General features: G+C 38.1%; 1 protein-coding gene across 1 annotated transcript in view; it reads left to right on the forward strand.

Annotated features, from left to right (window-relative positions):
- Positions 1 to 19,741, forward strand: part of hectd2 (HECT domain containing 2) — an 86,350-nt gene that overhangs the window by 41,574 nt on the left and 25,035 nt on the right. Inside the window, exons 14-17 of the mRNA XM_041789313.1 lie at positions 6,622 to 6,710; positions 15,155 to 15,219; positions 15,517 to 15,610; positions 19,480 to 19,554. Coding sequence (XP_041645247.1) covers positions 6,622 to 6,710; positions 15,155 to 15,219; positions 15,517 to 15,610; positions 19,480 to 19,554 — 323 coding nt within the window. The remainder of the gene's footprint in view (positions 1 to 6,621; positions 6,711 to 15,154; positions 15,220 to 15,516; positions 15,611 to 19,479; positions 19,555 to 19,741) is intronic.

Genomic DNA, 19,741 nt, shown 5'->3' on the forward strand with positions numbered 1-19,741 from the left:
TGAGCTCCTTGAGACTCATGTGTAGAGAGAAGATTTTCTGCCAGCGTTGGAGTCTGGCCCGATGTGGCCCAAAGCAAGAGTGGTCTGGCTGTGGACCATAGCTCTCAGACATCCCCTCTTGCAGACGGTTACTGCCAGATGTTGCATCTGTTGGAACAGAAATACATGCTAAAACTTTCAAAATACAATCAAATTAAACTTTTGGTTAGGTTAGGATTAGTGAGGTTTACAATACCACATGTAAAATAATAGAAACCTGAGCTAAAAACCATTACAAAACATTAAATAAAGCCAAGTGAAAAGTCTGCTAACTGGAAAAAAGCTCATCCTCCAAAGTAGCATTCTTTTGTAAAAAATGTAGCTTAATTCTCCGTTAGATGCATAAGCTATGCACATGACAGAGCTAGATAAGTAGCCAAAGCTAAAGCTCACAAAGCTCATGGATATCTATACAAACACTACAAAGCTAACACTAACTACGTTCTACTTTAGCTATATAGCTATGTTATCTTTGTAGCTTAAGAAACTGCATTAGCTTTAGCCATATTTGCTGATGCTCATGTTGCTAAAACTCATTCAGCTATATTGGCTTATAAAGTAACATTTGCTATGAACTACCATTGCTATGCTAGCTTTAGCTAAAGCTAATGAAGCAAAAGTGAGCCATTGTTTGCGCATCTACTTCTTAAATTGGGCTATACATAATTACCCCCTGATTTGACATCTGAACCTCCTCTCTGTTGTATTTATATTGTTGCTTAGTCTGTAATGTTTGCATTGTGGTTATTTTGTGAATGCAGCTGTAATGTAGCTTACTCATAAAATCAAATAAATAACAATCTACATTCGAATCAGACCCAGGCCCATAAAGACATTTAATTTGAAGGGCTTAGCCAGGCTTGGAGAGAAAGTGCATCTTTTAAAAGTTAAAAACCAGTAGCACATCCACTCCATTAGCAACTAACACCAGGACAAGGTGTTGGTGATCACAAGAACACTCTCATTCCAAACCTGTGGCTCAGTGTCTGCCTCCACCGTCATTCTGGTGTATCTGTGATGGCAGCGGCCAGTTCTGTGACTGCTGATGTTGAAATTAGACAGACTTTTCTTGAAGATAATTACAGAAAACAACTTGAAAGACTGGTATTTTTGGTTTCCATCAAAATAAACTGGTGCTAGACTTGATAGGGGTCATGTGATTGACACTGCAAGTTCTGCAGTGTGATTATTGTGCATGCGTACACTGTGACAGCCCTTGTTCAAAGCAGTTACCATTGATTCTAATAATGACCAATATATGTTTCCAGTGTCATTCATTGCTGTTTTGGCCATTTTAATGGAACTTGTCTGCTCAAAGATCATTATAGTGTATGACAAGCCTGATCACTAACTTGAATATTTTAGAGTAACCCTTAATTTAACATGCTACTTAAAAATGTCTTATATAACCAAATAATCTCCAGTTTACCACACTGTGACATCGAGAAGTATGGTAATTATGATACCCATATTGCAGATGCTGGAAGTTTTTCAATCTAAAATGTGAAATAACAATAATCATTCCAACTGACCGTACTGTGATTATAAACATGTCTGTCAGAATAACCGAAGTTTGATACCCTGATCCAGTGCTTTCTTCTCTGCTGTTGCTTTCCCTGCAGAAACATTCTGCAAGAAGGACAAAGATACTATGATATTTAGTATTAATGGTCCAAGGCTTTACACATCACAGCATATGTATCCAGTCAAAGCACATGCTTCCTGCACTGACTGCTGATTTGTATCGGTGTACTAGAAATGAAAGTATTAAGGTTATTACAGTATGCCCAGTTAGTGTATGGTGCAAAATCTTGTCAAAAGTAAAACGTCAAAAGTCCTAACTGTTTATTCTTAAACTTTGGTGTTACTGCAGGAATGTGGACTCAAACAAATGGCATGTCACACTTTTAACTGTCATACAGAATATGTGTCTCCATATAGTCCTGAACATTTTGCAAACCTAGTCTTTTCCTTTTCTATTGTAGAAAACCTAAAGTGAATAACGTGTTCTAGAGCACTGAAATTCAGCTTATGGCTTTTTCTAGTTGTGGCTTTTTTGAGTCCAACTTGAAACACAGCACAAATTCTTAGGGTTATACAGTGGCTTGCAAAAGTATTCAGACCCCTTGGACTTTTCCACATTTCTTCACATATCAACCACAAACGTAAATATGTATTTTATTTGGATTTCATGTGATGGATCAACAGAAAGTGGCGCGTAATTTTAAGGTGAAAGGAAAATTAAACATGGCTTTCTGTGTTTTTTTTTTTAATAAAAACCTGAAAAGTGAGTAAAGTCACAGTCTTTCCTTTCTTCACTTGGTACGATGTTAGCACTCATGTCCCACACAACTATCAGACTTTAACAGACAGACATCAGATTGTCATAAGCGATTCTGTCACACAGTATAAACTGAGGTTACACCATGATTGAGAGCTGGCTTGAAATTAAAGAGTTAATGAGCAAGAAAAAAGTCCAATAAATTGACTTGAGTAGGTATTTAGCCTAATGCTAACTTATCTGCTCACACTTTGTCAACAAATGCTATTATTGTGGATGTGTCTGTCTCCTTCTCTGGTATTTTTGAAGATTTTTACCTACACATGAGATATTTCCTGCAGAATACCCCCCACTTACCTAGTGGAAAACTAGGTATTTAGCATGACAGGTGTAAAGGCTTGCCCGACATAGCAACAGTAACAAAGGGGGTGGGGCTTAATGAAGGGCCAATTAATGACAAATGTGGTGAGTATAATATAGTATGATATATGACAGAATATATTTATATATTTTTTAAATAAAAAATGTTGGTAATTAACATTTTAATGCGATTTGAGTGTCTTAAAGCTATGGAGATAGACAGGGTGTAAGATACACTATTGGAGGAGAGGGTAGGGTACAGAACATCATAAATCAGGAAGACAAAGGTGAGTGATGATTGGGTTGAAGCAGAATCATAGGCTAGTTTGGCCTGATTAATGGATTATACCGTAACCATGTTTTGATTTACACTGTAATTTTGACTGATGTAACAACGACACCGTGTTCCAAATTTTTATGCAAATAGTATTTTTCTCTGATTTTCCTAAATAGTGGATGCAAATGACAGTCAGAATAATGTTCAAGTCGTCAGCCGTTAGAGCATAATTCAAATGTTTTTGAACAAACTTCTTAACGACAACTACTTTTTTTTCAAAAATAAAAACCTCAAAATGCACTGTCCCACATTATTATGCACAACAGATTTATAAAACATTTCTGCTCAAATTTCTTTGCAAGGTGTCAGAATATCCTCCCAGAGCTGCTGTTTTGATGTGAACTGCCTCCCACCCTCATAGATCTTTAGCTTGAGGATGCTCCAAAGGTTCTCAATAGGGTTGAGGTCAGGGAAGGATGGGGGCCACACCATGAGTTTCTCTCCTTTTATGCCCATAGCAGCCAATGACACAGAGCTATTCTTTGCAGCATGAGATGGTGCATTGTCATGCTTGAAGAAAATTTTGCAAATTTTTTGGAGGATCATTGTGAAGCAATTAAGAGAACGTGTATGTATGTAGCTTTTTTGAAAGCAAAATATGAATGAGTGAATCACCATAATTTAGATACAACATCCCATGTATGTGTGAATCAAGATGAATCATGCGGGCCATGCATTTGGAGGATTATAATGTTCAAAATAAGTTGAAACTGTCCTTGAATCGGTGGTCTCCAATGTTTAAAATGGGTTCTAGATTTGAAAATATTCAAGTATTACTGTTGAATTTTTTAACAAGCATGGATGACCTTGAATATCTGACACATCCAAACTGCATTTATTTTGAATGACTCTCCATCTATATTTCATCTTTATTTCTTTTTCTTTTTTCATCACTGCTGCTTCATTTTAACAAGAAAAACATCAGCACTTCTCATATACACTATATATGGTGTAGAATAGTTTCCAAGATTTCCTCTCCTGCATTGAGTACATTGGGATTTGCATAAAGAATTGTAGAATGGAAATGGACTGAGCTTCTGTCTGTGCATCCGCCTCTTCTCCTCTCTCTCCCTCTCTTCTCCATGTCCCTTCTCTCTCTTTCTTCTCTGGTCAAGTTGTTCTTTCCATCGTCTTTCCATCTTTCCGCGGTCGTCTGTGTTTTTGGTGCCAGGGGACGTGGGCCCAAAGCAACATACTCAATGAAAGCTGTGTTCCCCTCATTAGCAGCACAGGGAAAGCCCCGACTGTCTCGCTCACTCACACAAACACTCACAGGCAGGTGCACACACACATATACACTCACACTGGCTCTTTTATGCACAAAGTGGTGTCAGTTTCTGGAGTTTGGAGATGTGAGCGCTCCAGATGTGTGTCTCGGCTCTGAACAGACGGCTGCTGTTTCTCACTGGAAAAGCTGCAGTGCTTCTTGAGTTCTTTCTTCTGAAACTACCTGCTCATTAGGGCTTTTATTTACAGCTCTGACACTCACCAAAGACAGCTCAGATTAGCACAGAGTCAGTGTGGACAAGGTGTTAACAAGTGATGCAGAGAATATGTCTCAGACAAAGCACGCAGATTTCCTGACTGTCAGTGATAATGAAGGGAAAAGAAGCAGGCTGTTATGGCAGTATTATTATAACAAACTCCCATTCCAAAAAAGTTGGGACATAGTATGAAATGTAATGAAAAGAGAATACAGGGGTTTGCAAATTTATTATTCAAGTTAATACAAAATAAAAATATTTGTTGCTAAAACTGATAAACCCTAATTTTTGGAAATATGCAAACTACAGAATTTTGTATCTACACAGGGACTACACAGTGCAGGGTTTCCATTGTCATGTTTTGCAAATCAAAACGAGCCATTTATTTTCAGTGGATTGCATGTGTGCAGTCTAGCACCCATACTTTTTACTGTGAAGCCATGCTGTTGTAACTTGTGCAGAGATGTCTCTAAAAATGATTTCACCTGGATAAGAGTATATGTTGCCCCAAATCTGTATGTCCCTCTGAGTATTTACCCTCCGAACCCCACTGGATTGATGATCTCAAGCAGTACCCTGTGTGTTGTTTTCAGTATCTCAGCAACCATTTCACAAATCTCTATCACAACTTACTGTTAACCTGTCAGCCAATCATATTGAATTTCCCTGTGGGGATAAAAAACAGTTATTGTATGTATGTATGTATGCAATCATGATGCCCCATTTTCATCTTCCATCGTTTTCTCATCCATAACAACCAATCAGGGCCAGCCAAAGATCAACACGAGTCAACCTCTGTGGTCCAGCTAATAAAAGCATGATGTTTGCACTCCTAAAATAGGATTCATGCACATTTTATGCACTGGAATACCACATGTGTGCAAAAATGTGAATCAGTTTAACAGAGATTAAAGATGGGGACAGTTTCTGTTGTGTGTTTGTTAGCAAGTTGTTATTTTTTTCTCCTGATAGAAAACACCTGCATGGAGGTAAATGCAAAGTAAATGCAGATGTGAAAAAGGCCTGGTCATTGTTGACTGGTGTTGTATAAAGTTTCTGTTTTGTTCTTCTGCTTGGTCTTTGTGATTATATAACTTTTAAAACATTCAGCTGACATTCTTGCAACACACATATTCTGATAGTCCAGGCTGTCCTGAAAAAAAAAAAAAAAAAAAAAAAAAAATTCTATAACTTGGTGGCTTCACAGATATGCAAGATATCCATGCCATGGGCCCTAATACACCCCCACACCATCACAGATGCTGGCTGTGGAACTTTGCATGGATAACAATGGTCCTCTTCCTCTGTAGCTTGGAGGACTTCACAGCCATTATTTCCAAAAAGAAATTAGGTTGACTTGTCAGACCAAAGCACACTTTTCCACTTTAGGTCAGCCCATCTCAGATGAGCTCAGGCTCAGAGAAGTCAGCTGTGCTTCTGGATGTTGTTAATAAATGGCTTCCACTTTCTGATATTGTACAATGCAGCAGCATACTGTGCAACTGTCAGTGGTTTTCCAAAGTGATCCCAAGCCCACATAGTAATGCCCATCATAGTATAATGCTGGTTTTTGTTGCTGTCCTGCTTAGGAGGTCAAAGGTCATGGTATTCTGGTTTTCAGCTGTGCCTTTTATAAAAACAGAGACCTCTCCAGATCCGCTGAATCTTTTAATGATATTATGGGCTGTAAATTGGCAATCTTTAAAGTCCTTGCAATTGCACGTTGAGGAAAATTGTTCATAACCTGTTGGACTATTTGCTTACATAATCTTAGACTAAGTGGAGAACCTCTTGCCATGGTTTCCATAGTTACACTTTTGAGAGGATGCATGCCGGCTACATGCATAGGCCTTTGTGTAGGGTTCAGGGCCATGCGAACCTGAGCATAGGCCACAGGACAGATTTGACACAGTATAGATCAGACCTATGGCAGATGGGATGAAGGACATGATGAAACTTCAGACACTTAGAAGTGATGGAGGGGTGGCGGGTCACACAACAATCTCATGAATGAACTGGTAGAGGGATCCAGTCTTCTTATTTTCAGACTTTATTGATGCACTGTTATCAGAAATGTATTAAATCTTGCTCTAAGTAATTTTTTTTTTGTGTGTTTTTAGGAATGTTTACCTACATGAAGGACTCACGCTGCCATTGGTTCAGCAGTTGGAAGTGTGACAACTATTCAGAGTTCCAGTTGGTTGGGACTGTATCCTTTATTGAAACAACAAAATAGGGGTGCCACAGTATTTCCAGGAAACTTCTGAAGGTAATGGAAATGAATTTTTATCTAACATAACGTGTGAAGGATTCACATTTACTTGCAATTGTTTGTATTTTTGTCTCCTATGATAGCTTATGCACAAAAACACAACCACTGGCGTCTTTTTCACCTTTTCTTTGCACTAGTATTTTCTCAGCAGTTTCTCAGCTTTTAGTTGAAGCTCTAAGTAGTATTTTCCCCTGCAGACAAAACTGCACAGTGTTTTGGGGTTGTGCAGGCTTTAGTATGTGGATAAACTGTGGACAAGCACAAACACTCGCACACATTGGCTCTCTGTTCTCCTCTCTCCCCTCACTCCTCACACACTACAAAACTCCTCTATTTTAAACCACAGAGGGGAAAGAGATACTATAATGTGTGTTTTTAGGCTGCAAATCTGCACACTGAACAAATACATCTCAAACTAAATTTGTCTCTTTTCAGGCCAGAATATAAAGTAAAAGAGACATTTATCCAAAGCAGGACAGCCTCAGAGACTTTATAGCCACGCTCTTACATAATAAACAGGACCAACACATTATAAAGCTCAACTAAGTTTTGTTTGTCTTTTTGTAATGGACACTACAGACTTTAAATGCTGTAAGAAGTGCATGAGTCTTCAAAGTAATGTTTAGATTGTGTATGGGGTCATTGCTTTGACAGTGTTGGACAAGATGCACGGTTGGGTGTGTGCGGCAATGTGTGTTTGGTGAGCGAGTGTGTGTCTCTGCTGTCAGACTAACAAGGATCGTTTTTTTTTTTTTTTTTTCTCTCTTTTTATTGGTTTAATGCAGAGTACAAAACGTTTATGTACAATAAAAAAATTGGATAGAATCTGCAAGGATGGAAACAAAATAATGCCACCCCACCCTCCCCTTCTTGGTACATTCCTAACAGGGACTAACTGGAGCTAGAACTTAAGTTTTGGAGCTAACAATGGACTCTGTAGCGCTCAAACTCCAAGCAGGCTTACAGGTGTTTTGCACAGAGCTCAGTAAGAGTGACCATCGGCTTCTTGGTCACCTCTCTTACTAAGGCCCTTCTCCCACGATGGCTTGGTTTCTTAGTTCTTAGAAGAGTCCTGGTTGTGCCAAGCTTCTTCCATGTGAGAATTATGGAGGCCATTGTGTTCTTGGGAACCTTCAGTGCAGCAGAAATGTTTTTGTAGCCTTTCTCAGATCTGTGCTTTGCAACAATCCTGTCTCTGAGCTCTGCGGGCAGTTCCTTTGACCTCATGGCTTGGTTTTTGCTTTAAAATGATACTTTCTGAATGCACTGTACATCTGTTGTCCTCACGTTGATTCGAAATTTGCAGATGTTAAAAGCAGAAAATCGTGAACAGAAATATTCTGCAGAAACACCATCCTTCACAAACATTGCTACTAATTGCGTTTTTGCTCTTTATTATTTCTCCCACCCATTTTGAGCAAAGCTGCACTTCTTTCACACCTTTACAAAGATGTTTCATGCACTCCCATTTTCTCAAATACTTCCCCTTTCCTCTGAAAACTAATATTCTTGTTTATGACTGGATGGAAAAAGAAGCATCTGAGTTCCTTGTCCTGACTTAACTTTCTGTTGGCTTTAAGCTATTGGCTACTGATACTGTTAAATGTATGTTATTGGTTTTTTATTATTATTACACAGAGTGCAAACAAGGTAAAAAGAACAGTCTGCAGTCTTTGGCTCATTCTATGAAGCATTCATACATGACTTTCACTTTCCTGCAGAGGAGCAAGGCTGCTGTTTCTGCTATTTGTCAAATGTACTTCCAGGAATATGTGCATGTGATTATGTTTATATACAATATGTGTATGTGTGTGTGTGAGGGTATGCGTGTGTGTAGCTTTTGTGAGTTGAGAACAGGCCAGCACTTTATCCTTAGTTAGTAGCCAGCTGGGAACTGTCAAAAGGTTATATAACCTAATAGCTGCATGCTCCTGGCCAGGTTATTGTGTGTATTGTGCGTAACTGTGCATGTGTGTGTTCGGTAAAACGCAGAAGTAGTGAGCATGTAAAAAGAAATCAGATGGAGAGAGAGCGAGACAAAAAAGAAGAGAGGGAGAAAAGCGAAAAGGTTGAGAAAAAAACGAAGGGTAGGAAGTCTGTGTGTTAATGAGCATGTGTGAGAGTGTGCGCCATTGCTCGCTCCAGGGTGTTTCCGTGCAGGGTCCACATGTGTGCTGTGCTTAGAGCTAATTCATCAATCTCCTTCATTCCTGTTTAGTCGTCATGGTAGCGTTGCGTAACTATGGAGATGGGAGAGGGAGCGGTGGAGGGACAGGAGAAGCTGGAGCGAACATGTGTAAAAGAGCAAGAGAGTGAGGGAGAGATGAATAGAAAGCAGGAATAAAGTGGTAAAGCAGGGGGTGAAAGATGGAAATGCAGAGTGTAAACAGATGTAAACAAAAACAAACAAACAATATATAACAAATACAGCCTGTTTTCACCATACACACCCAGCTGGTGTGCTGACTTTTGCAGAAGTGGTCTGAAGTGTGAATGAATGGCATACACCATATGAACAAAAGTATTTGCTGCTTGACCATTACACCAACAGGGACTGTAATGACATTGTATTCAAACTTGTAGTTTAATCTGCTGTTGGCCCCAGTGTTGCAGCTACAACAATTTCCACTCTTCTTGGAAGACTTTCCACTAAATTTTAAGTGTTTCTGTGGAAATGTGTGCCCATTCAGTCTGCAGATCATTTATGATGTCAGAACCTGATGTTGGGCAAGAAGGCCATCCCAGTTTATCCCAAAGGAGCTCAATGGGGTTGAGGTCAGGGCTCTGTGCAGGCCAGTCAAGTTCTTCCATACTGAACCCATCAAACCATGTTTTATAGTTCTTGCTTTGTGCACTGGGTTACAGTCATGTTGGAATAGTAAAGGGCCATCCCCAAACTGTTGCCACTAAGTTGGAAGCATAGCCTTGTCCAAAATGTTTTGGTCTGCTGAAGCATTAAGACTGGTCTTCACTGGAGATAAGGGGCCTAGACCAAACCCTGTAAAGCATATCATTACCCCTCCTCCACCAAACTTCCCAGTTGGCACAATGCAGTCAGGCAGGAACGTTCTCCTGGCATCTTCAGAACCCGGCCTGCCCATCTGAAAGCCAATGATGGTGTATTTTAGCCACTCAATCCAACGCTTGGCATTAGACATGGTGATGTGAGGCTTGCATGCAGCTGCTCAGCCATTGAAACCCATTCCATGAAGCTCCTGTTGCACTTTTTGTGCTTACATTAATGCTAGTGGAAGTTCAGAATTCCTTAGCCATGGAATCAGCAGAGTTTTGTCGACTTTTAGGCACCATGCGTCTTATCAGTTGTTGATCCTACTCTGTGATTTGTGTGGTCTTCCACTTTGTAGCTGAGTTGCTGTTGTTCCTAAATGCTTCAATTTTCTAATAACATATTTTACAGTTGTCTGTGGTACATTCAGTAGTGATGGAATTTCACAAACTGTCTCATTGTAAAGGTGGCATCCATCACAGTGCCACACTTGAAGTCACTGAGCTCTTCAGAACAACCCGTTTTGTATCACAAATGTTTGCAAATGGAGACTGTATGGCTAGGTGCCTGATTTTTATACACCTGTGACAATGGGCCTGATTGAAACACTTGAATTCATTAACTAGCAGATGTGGCCAAATACTTTTTTCCATTTGGTATATATTGAAGCCTCCCCTTTTCTTCTCTGCTATTTAGATTGAACATGAAATATGTTGCAGATGTTTTAAAAAGACTTACAAGAGTGACACTATGTAAATCTTAGTAGCTCAATTCTGGACTCATGTCCAAACCTACAGTATAATGTGCTAATCAAAGGAAACACTCCTTACTGAAATGCATCAATGGCCTTCTGCAGCATAGCCCAAACTGTTAATTGTTCATTATCTTTCTCTTCATAATGCTATATTGTTAAAGGATTTATGGAATATTGGTTATGTACAAAATATTTTCATTTATTTTTCATGGTATGTGCTTCTTCGTTTACATGTCTGTGTTTGTTTTTATTCTATGTCCTGTAAAGGTAAAAAGATGTGTGTAGCAATTGAGAAGAATTTCCATATGGGGACAGTATTTAAAATCATATTGCATCGTATCATAGCATATTCTGTCATATCGTACTAAAGCCAATCCATTTTTTTCAGAATTAAATTTAAAAACTTTGGTATGGTATCATACAAAATCATGCTGTATCATGATTATATTGTATCATATTTTATTGCATTGTATCATACTGTATTGTACTGTATCAAATCAAATCAAATCATTTTGAATGTTTTTTTATCGTATCAATTCTAATTTTATGGCATGGCATAGCATGGTATGGTATGACATGGTATTGCATGGTATGATATGGTATCACACTGAATTGAAACAAATCAAATAGTACTGTACCAGATCATATGAAATTGTATCATCTTGTAATCATACCATATCATTTTGTTTTTTGTTTCGTATTGTCTTGTATCGTTTCCTATCAAATCTAAACCTATGAAATGGTGTGCTATGCTATACTATGCCACATGTTATCATGTGTTCTTTCTTACAGGCCATGGGTAGCCAGTCATAGTTCAGGATTTTACGTCTCTAATGAAACACCCAATATGGATTGTATATTGGTCTTGCATTATTCATTGACAGTGGAACATACTTTTTCCTTTTTTAAACAAGTCATACTCTTAAAAGTCTGACCCAACGTTCCTTTAAAATAAACACTAACATACTGAAGCAAATCATTTTTTTCCAGGCTTGAATCAAATATTATTGTATGGAACTTTATCATATCATTTTGCATCATTTTATGTTGTATTGTATCATATTCTATCTTATTGTCTCATATTGCATTGAATCTAATTGAATGGAATGGAAAGGTATTGTATGGTAGCATATGGTATCATATTCAGTGGTATTGTGTAATCCTAAATCAAAACAATTTTTCAGAATTGAAAAGTATGGTTTTGAATTGTATTGTAATTGTATCATATCGCAACCGTATTGAATAGTATGTCATAGTTTCATACTGTGTCGTATCAAATTGAATGGTGTAGTTGCTATGAGACACTATGCAACCATGTCCTCTTCCTGAAGGGCCATGGGTAGCTAGTCATTCTTGAGGATCTTGTTGTGGCCATTGGAGCACCCAATATGAATTATATTTTGGCCCTGGGTCCTGTCTGTTCAAATGTGATAATTCACAGCAGAGAATACTTTTCCATTTTCAAACAAGTTGTACCTTTAAAAATCTGAACCCGGCATTCATTTGAAATAAACACTAACTTAAGCCTGCTAACACTCCTACAATGACAATACCAGATGCTGATTTTTACCAGACATTTACCATGCTTAGTATCAAACTCTGATATTTTGGTATGATTACATTTGACCAAACCATGTCTCTAAGTATCTAGGAGATGAACTATGACTTGTGGGAGGTTTGCATTGACAGTCAGAGGTCAGTTTGATTTATCAGATATGACTCATTTAGGTTTGGTTAGCTAGAGATTTTTACAGACTGTACTTAACTGGTGGAAAAACAGACTGACGTAAAGAGTCTTACCATTAACCCGACTACAAACTGTGAGCACTGCAGTGAAGTTACAGGCCTAGTTAAGGAACAGCTTTTAATCATTTTCTACCTTAACCCTTTTACAGGTTAGGCTTACCACATTTTTACATAATATCATTAAATTTGTTTGCAGAATCTAATTTTCAACTCTTTGCTGATTTTTGGTTGTCTGTGTTGCATCAATGAAGCAGGGCAACCTTTGCCAACCAGTCTACCAGATAGAAAGAATGTGTACAAATGCAGACAGAGAGAGTGAGGTAACGTGAAACACAAAGCATGAAGAGAACAAGAAAAGAGTGAACGAGCTTTATTCATGCTTGTCCCATAAAGTGAAGATATATGAACAAGGGCCCCTAAATACTTTTCTATTACACCCTTTGATATGTAAGAGTTTGTGTGTGCTGTGCATATGCGTGTGGCTGACTCCTTAATGACCTGAATGGTTGTGGTTATAGTACAGTGTCTGTTTATTTTCATGCTGTGCCTGGCTCTGTGTGTGCAGAGGATTGTTTATTTGTGTGCATGTGTCACCTACCTGTAGTAAGTAGTGCTCAGTTCATAGGAACTCTCAGACTCTTCCCACGCACACATAAACACACAATTACACCACATATGGTCGGCACATGTTTGAGCCCTGAGTGCCATGTGTGTGAGAGTGTGTGCTCCAGGTGGATGAGACTCTCAGAGACACACACTCACACCATTACACATCATTAGGTTACACAATGGCTATTAAAAATGGAGGATAAGAGGTTTATTGTTGTTGTTATAAAAGAATACTTATACAGGATAAAAGCAGGCAGTGCACTTTTATCCACAGAGAGGCGCCAAAGTCAACACAAACCTACAATCCCTCACGTGTACTCAAAGCAAATGTGACCATAAAATAGTGTGCAAAAAATGTAAAGATTTGAAAATATAGATATTTGGAATTTTGTCGAGTGTGATTAAAAAACAAACAAAAAAAACCATTGTGATTAATATTTGAATCCGTATTAGGTCTATTGCCCTGTCTCTGTGAAGAGATTTTAAAGGTGGCTTACAGAGTAATATCAGACAATCCTAAATGACTGGACATGCAGTAATCCGTCTCAGAATCAGCACATTTTAAAATCATAAATAGTGTGTTGTTTTTCCTGTACATGCATCCACTTGGTGTCTTCATTAAAGAAACTTAGCATACAGTATCTTCACTGTTTTGCAGATGATATATAACGTAATCAATAACAACCATAATTTGATCTCCTGAGACACAAGCTTTTGTTTGGGACAATTTTTTAGTTTCTTCCACTTATTTGGGATAAGAAGGACCTGATGAGTTTAAAAGCTTAGCCATGCCTTTGAACAGGAAGTTGTTTTACCAAAAATGATGTACAGAAATCTCCTGAAGGTCGTGTCTCTGTAAAAGATACAGCACTGGATTGGTTTTAGAGCTGTTTTGACTTTGTGGATGGTGGAGTCATTTTTCTTATTATTTTGATGACGGACCACAAGAATTTGGTAAGGCAAGCATGAACAGACAAGTACCCATGAGAACTACCCCAAAATGTATTCAGATATTCCACAAGTCTCAGTGAAACTGTATCTAAAAGCCTTCTCATTCCAATATCAATTTCCCAAAAAATTCCATATAAACCTGAACATTTTTAAGGAACCTCCCTAAAATTTTCAAGCAATTTCCCCCTAAGATTTGATATCAAATTCTTTAAACATTGCAAATGCATTCCCCAAAATCCTGTGAGATTGAGAGAAAAATTCACCCAGACTTCCCAAACCAAGTCCTGGAAATTTTTGTGAAAATTCTTGAAAATTTAATAGGACACATCCCCTGATTCCCACTGAAATTCTCCAAAAAATTAAAATAAATTTTCTAAATATCTAAGAAAAAAAAAAATCAATTTTCTAATTATATTACCCAGAAAAAAATCAAATCAAATTTCCAAAAATGTCAGAAACATTCTCAAAATGTCCCTGAAAATGGCTGAAAACTTCCAAATTCCCCCAAACATCCCTACAAATTTCCCAATCCCATTAAAGCGCCCCCCCAAAAATACAAGTAAATTTCCAAAACTTCCAGTGAAACCTTCCAAAGCATACAAAAATCACTCAAATTTCCATGAAAATTTCTTGAATTTTCACTTCAGATTCTCCCAGCATTTCAAGCAAGTTACTTAAACTTCAACGAATATTCCTTTTAATTATCTCAAAAATTCTTACAGCAGAAATTGTTAGTATGTTTTCAAACAAGGGGAGCAATGACTTGCCTTTAATTTGTCAGTAGAAGTCCATGGTGTAGATGGCAGTCAGAACTGAAAATCCGAGGCACTCTGATGTAATAAAAATCCTTAAGGATTTTTAATCCTCAAGGATTAGTTTGTCAAATGGTCACAAACTAAAGTGAAATGATTTGAAATAACTGACTTAATTTGTCACAGAGAAGTTAAATTGTCAAGCTGAAGCAGATGTAAAAGATTCCACATATCAACTTCACTTGACTTCACTCGGCGTACTGGGTAAGCATGAACGCCTGTATGCTTTTAATTGTTTGGGGTTTTTTTTGAAAGACTGAACAAAGTCATTCCATAAATGCATAGAAATTAAACTCTGTGTGGTGTGGTAAGTGTTATAAGATTAAAATATATTGTCTTAAATGATGGTGATAATGACTTTTCAACATGTCTAGATATTCTCACCATGTTAAAGCTAATTTATGAATACACTGATGATAGAAACGTACCTTGTGTCTTGTTTGTGTCTGAATGTATTTGCTTTATCAGTCGTACCTTCTTCCTTAACCTGCTGTGCTATCAGCTGATGGGCTTAGCAGTTTACAACAGCATTGCTCTGGACATTCACTTCCCCCTCTACTGTTACAGGTAGGACTGTTTACATCTGTCATGATAATTACTCTAAATACTGTGCTACTCTACTGCTGTACTGTCAATAAAATCCTAAATCAGCAAGTACACAATGTTTGCTTTGAAAGCTGGGTTACATATGAACCACGCAGAGTGTCACCATACAGGCCTCTGCAGCATGAGCAGAATAAAAGTACAAACATTTATGTTGTAGAAATGCATCCTTTGTGCTCAGACCTAAAGAGGAATATTATGGTGAAACTTGTACTGGTTGTTTGGGTTATCTTTGATTTTTATATGTGTCCATCTTTACAGGAAGCTCCTCACTCCACCCACCGCACCATGTGACCAAAATGCCCTTGTTGGCATGGCAACCGCTACGCTGGAGGACCTGCAGCAGATCATGCCAGTATGTATCTCACCTTCAAGCAGCACTACTTTGAATCCTAGACTTTGTTTTCAAGCACATATTAGATAAGACCTTAGCGTAAAAGGACAGATCAGGTTTCATTGTGGTGCAAAACCCAGAGCGTTAAAACTAGCAGTGTAACTGTTCACAAAGGTTACTGTTTGGTTGGCACTTTGGTTGTGGGCTCATGGTTTGAAACAAGCTCAGTTCAATGGGAAAAAAAGCAACAAAACGCCCCAGATGCATCTTTCTAGGTTTATTTATTTGTTTGAAATCTCAGTGATGCAAGCTGCCTCAGACTGCATCATATTAAAACACGATTAAAAAAAAAACAATACAGAAGCATGCAAAATTAAAAGAAACACAATAACATCTCCTGATGTGAACATATAAAATAAATACAATTTAAAATATGTTACAAAATAAAATTAGTTGGGGGGCAAGAAGTGGTTTCTGCATAGAGAAACGCTACCAAAAGGTCACAAATATGCCAAGTGTTCAAAGTGTGAAATTAATAACATTTTTAATTGTTAAACCACTTTTGCATCCAGGAAGTGTTGAAATATTCAGGCAAGAAAATCCTGAGAAATGGCAGCAAACACAGATTTCAAAAAGCCAGTAGCGTCTGTTTCGTTCAAGCATTCTGGTTTGGTTCAGTACAGTTTTGCTAGGGTTTAGCACCATAAACTTTAATCTTACCTACAGTATGTTTCCTCAGCTGATGTCCTTTCAGTCTCGTTCATTATGACTGCAAATCCATTTCATTTAAGAGATCCAGATCATTTGGCTCAGCTCAATGAACCTGCTTTGTTGGCCCCCAACCAGCTCTTCATGTTTTAACAGTTTGGCTTTTTTAGTACGGATTAAATATGACAAAGGTTAGAGGAAAGAAAACTGGCACTCAAACGGCAGCTATTTACTGGGTCTTTCATAAACGAGCCATTTCATAGAACAGTCGTTTTTGTGAACAGCACATCATAACTCGATTACTCGCCCCACTGGGTTAATTTGGCTAATAGTACATCCTTGTTTCAATTAAAAGCATGTTTTTGACAAAATGAGTAATTTCTTTTATGTTAAAGGGGCGCAGCTAGCCTCAGCTCAGTTAAGACTCCTGGCTAGATGGTGGTAGACATTCACAGGTCTGCAGGGCTGAGCAATTTGTAATATTGATTACCTCCACACCAAGTAAAGTGGTTAAACTGAGAAACAAAACACTTTTTTGTTAAGTGTATGGATTTTCTTCACTGTATGTAGAAACTTTCTAATGATAATTGCAGCAGATAAGCTTATTTAGAGCTGTAAAGTATCACGATTACTCTGCTCCCATCCATTCCTAATGGCCACATTCTGACCCCCAGCAGACATTCAGAATCATGTAATTGCAAACCACCTGTAGCTCACTCGCAAGAAATGGAGCCATGTAAACAACTGACAACTTTAAACTCTCGTACCAACAACATGACACTAGACTGCTAAACACAATTCCCACATAGCCACTCTCATATCATTAAACTTACAGTATTGCACATTTCCACAATTTAAATCACTAAAATTCAGAAAAGCCTTGCATTTCCAGATTTTAGTGATGGCTTTTACTTAGATTATTTGGAAGTACCAGTGTGTATACAGTAGAGCAGTGTTTCCCAACCATTCTTCCTTGGAGCCCCGCCTACATGTACCCACCAAGGACCCAAGAGGGAAGAAAAAGTGACACACTGCCACCAGAAATCAACATACATTTTCATTGTTCACTGTTAAAACCCTAAAAAAGGCCTATGTATGCTTTTCTTATCAAAAGACCTTGGTATAAACTACTTAATAATTGCTTTTTCATGGTTTTAGTCAATATTTGCAAATCTGATTTTAGCAACCTCAGAGCAGCCAAGCCTCACGCCCCACCTAAGATCTTTGGTTGGGAACCAATGCAGTAGAGCAGAATCTCTCTCCTCACTCTGGTGCTAGGATGTGTCTGCAAAAGATGACAAGCACCCACAGGGTGTTTCCATTAATGTGTGAAGTCACATGAAAACTATGAATGCTTAATTTTTCTACGTACAACTGGGTGTGAAAATAAAATTAGTGAAGTATTGTAAATGCTTTATCTAGACGAAAAACACTACACTAGGAACATATTGTTTATTTCTTTATGCACTTAAATGGAAATTTTCATTTGATTTCATTTCATTTTCAGTTTTCATTTGGGGGAAAACTGTTGGGTTCCTCTGCAATCCTCCAGTCTGTCACTAGAGGGTGCAATAGTATAAGTGTTGGATTCTATAAGTTCTGTTGCACCCATCAGATCACTTTAACCATCGTCTCTGAGCCTAAATGTAACTGTTTGCCATTTCAGAGTAATGTCCACCACCATATTTTACATTTGGCTTTGAGTCAAACCCTCACATGCATTTTGTCTTTTTTTAATACTTAAGATTAAATACTTGAATAAAGTCAAGACATCCTTAAATGTTTTGATTTATCACCTTTCAATTTTTGAGTCAATTCAGTGATATTATTTATTGTTATTTACAGTTATCAATCTCAGCTTCATCATAGCATAATGTACATCATGATATTGATTTTTGATTTTTTTTTTTACCTCAGCCTTTTAAATACAAGCAGCTTGGCTCAAAATTGTGAATTGAAGCGTTCGTCATGTTAATAAAGTTGTCTTATTTGTTCCCACAGAATGTTTGTTGTGGTAAAATTCACATGTAACACGTGCTGATTTAACAGAGTTTCATAGTTCTAGTTTTAATGTTCCCAGATGTGAAGTTTATTCACTCACTTCTGCTCACTTTTTTCTCAGACACACCCCCTTCTAGAAGTGCAGACTCACACATATATACATTTTCCCTCTCCCTCCCGCCAGTGTATACATCACAGTGGTACATGATGTACTCACATCATGTACTCTGTCGGTCTCTGAGTGTGTGACCACTTCTGTGTTGACATGACTGCCTCAGGGTTTCCATTCTGCAGTCAGATGATGTGCTGTTTGAAAAGATTTAGAGATTTTGGGGAACATGAGGTGACACTTAAAGATACGTGTCAGGTTTTATAGATATTTGGTGTGATAATGTTTCATTTGAAGGAGCTATAAGCCTGGGGCATCATATGCATAAAGAGCTTGTTATGGATAAGAACTTTCACAGATTGAGGTGCCCTTGAGCAAGGCATTCAACTCCCCAATCTGCAGCAGGATCATATGGTTTTAGTCTGCAAATCAGTGAAAGTTTGCTCAATTTTCATCCTTACTCTGCAGCAAACACCACATGACAGATCTGTCTTTTCTAATTTATGCTGCAGCGTTGAAAGAAAGATCCTGAACACTGACTCTCACAGTTACCTGATCCTTGAGCTGTTTCACATCCAAAGCCCTCCTCTCTGCAAAGGTCGAAATTTCTGGTTCTCAGAGCAGCCGCAGACACACAAATGAACACTCACACGCACGCACCGGGATGCTAAAATGGGCCATGTAGTTACATAACAGCCGGATATCAGATATGAGGCCTGAAGTTGGTGTCGGCCTCGGTAACTCAGCAGTCTTCTGCCAAATCATTCAAACTTTATTGAGCCAATACATGATTTCCAGTTGGAGTGATGGTGCCCTGTTTACATTCTCTGATATTTCAAACAGTTACATAACTAAAATGTAATATAAAAGCCAGGATGGGTGCGGCTGCAGCTTTTGGGACAATGCATCACCTGCATACATCCTATTTTTGGTGTGCGCAAGATCATGAGATGATTTTGTGTTTCTAGCACAAAAAGTATCTGATCCTCTTATTTATTTGTGCTGAACACTTAAGCTGTGAGTCCTAGTGTGTGTTATTCTTCCTGATCCTATCCCTCTCATGTATCTGCAGGAGCTGGCTCATGGTTTGGGAGAGCTGCTGAGCTATGAGGGAAACGTAGAGGAAGACTTCTACCTCACATTCCAGGTACGGAAATAAACTTCAGGGTCAGGAGGGAATTAGAGATTTGATTCGAAGCAAAGTCAGAGACAGACTCTCTTTGTTGTGTTTATTTTTTTAATCATTTATTTGTGCATCAGGTGCAAAGGTTTAAAATTAAAAACAAATTTGAAAATGAAATGAAAACATTAAGAATCACTCAATGACTTTCTGT

Source organism: Cheilinus undulatus, linkage group 6, assembly GCF_018320785.1.
Source record: "Cheilinus undulatus linkage group 6, ASM1832078v1, whole genome shotgun sequence".
NCBI classification, from domain to species: domain Eukaryota; kingdom Metazoa; phylum Chordata; class Actinopteri; order Labriformes; family Labridae; genus Cheilinus; species Cheilinus undulatus.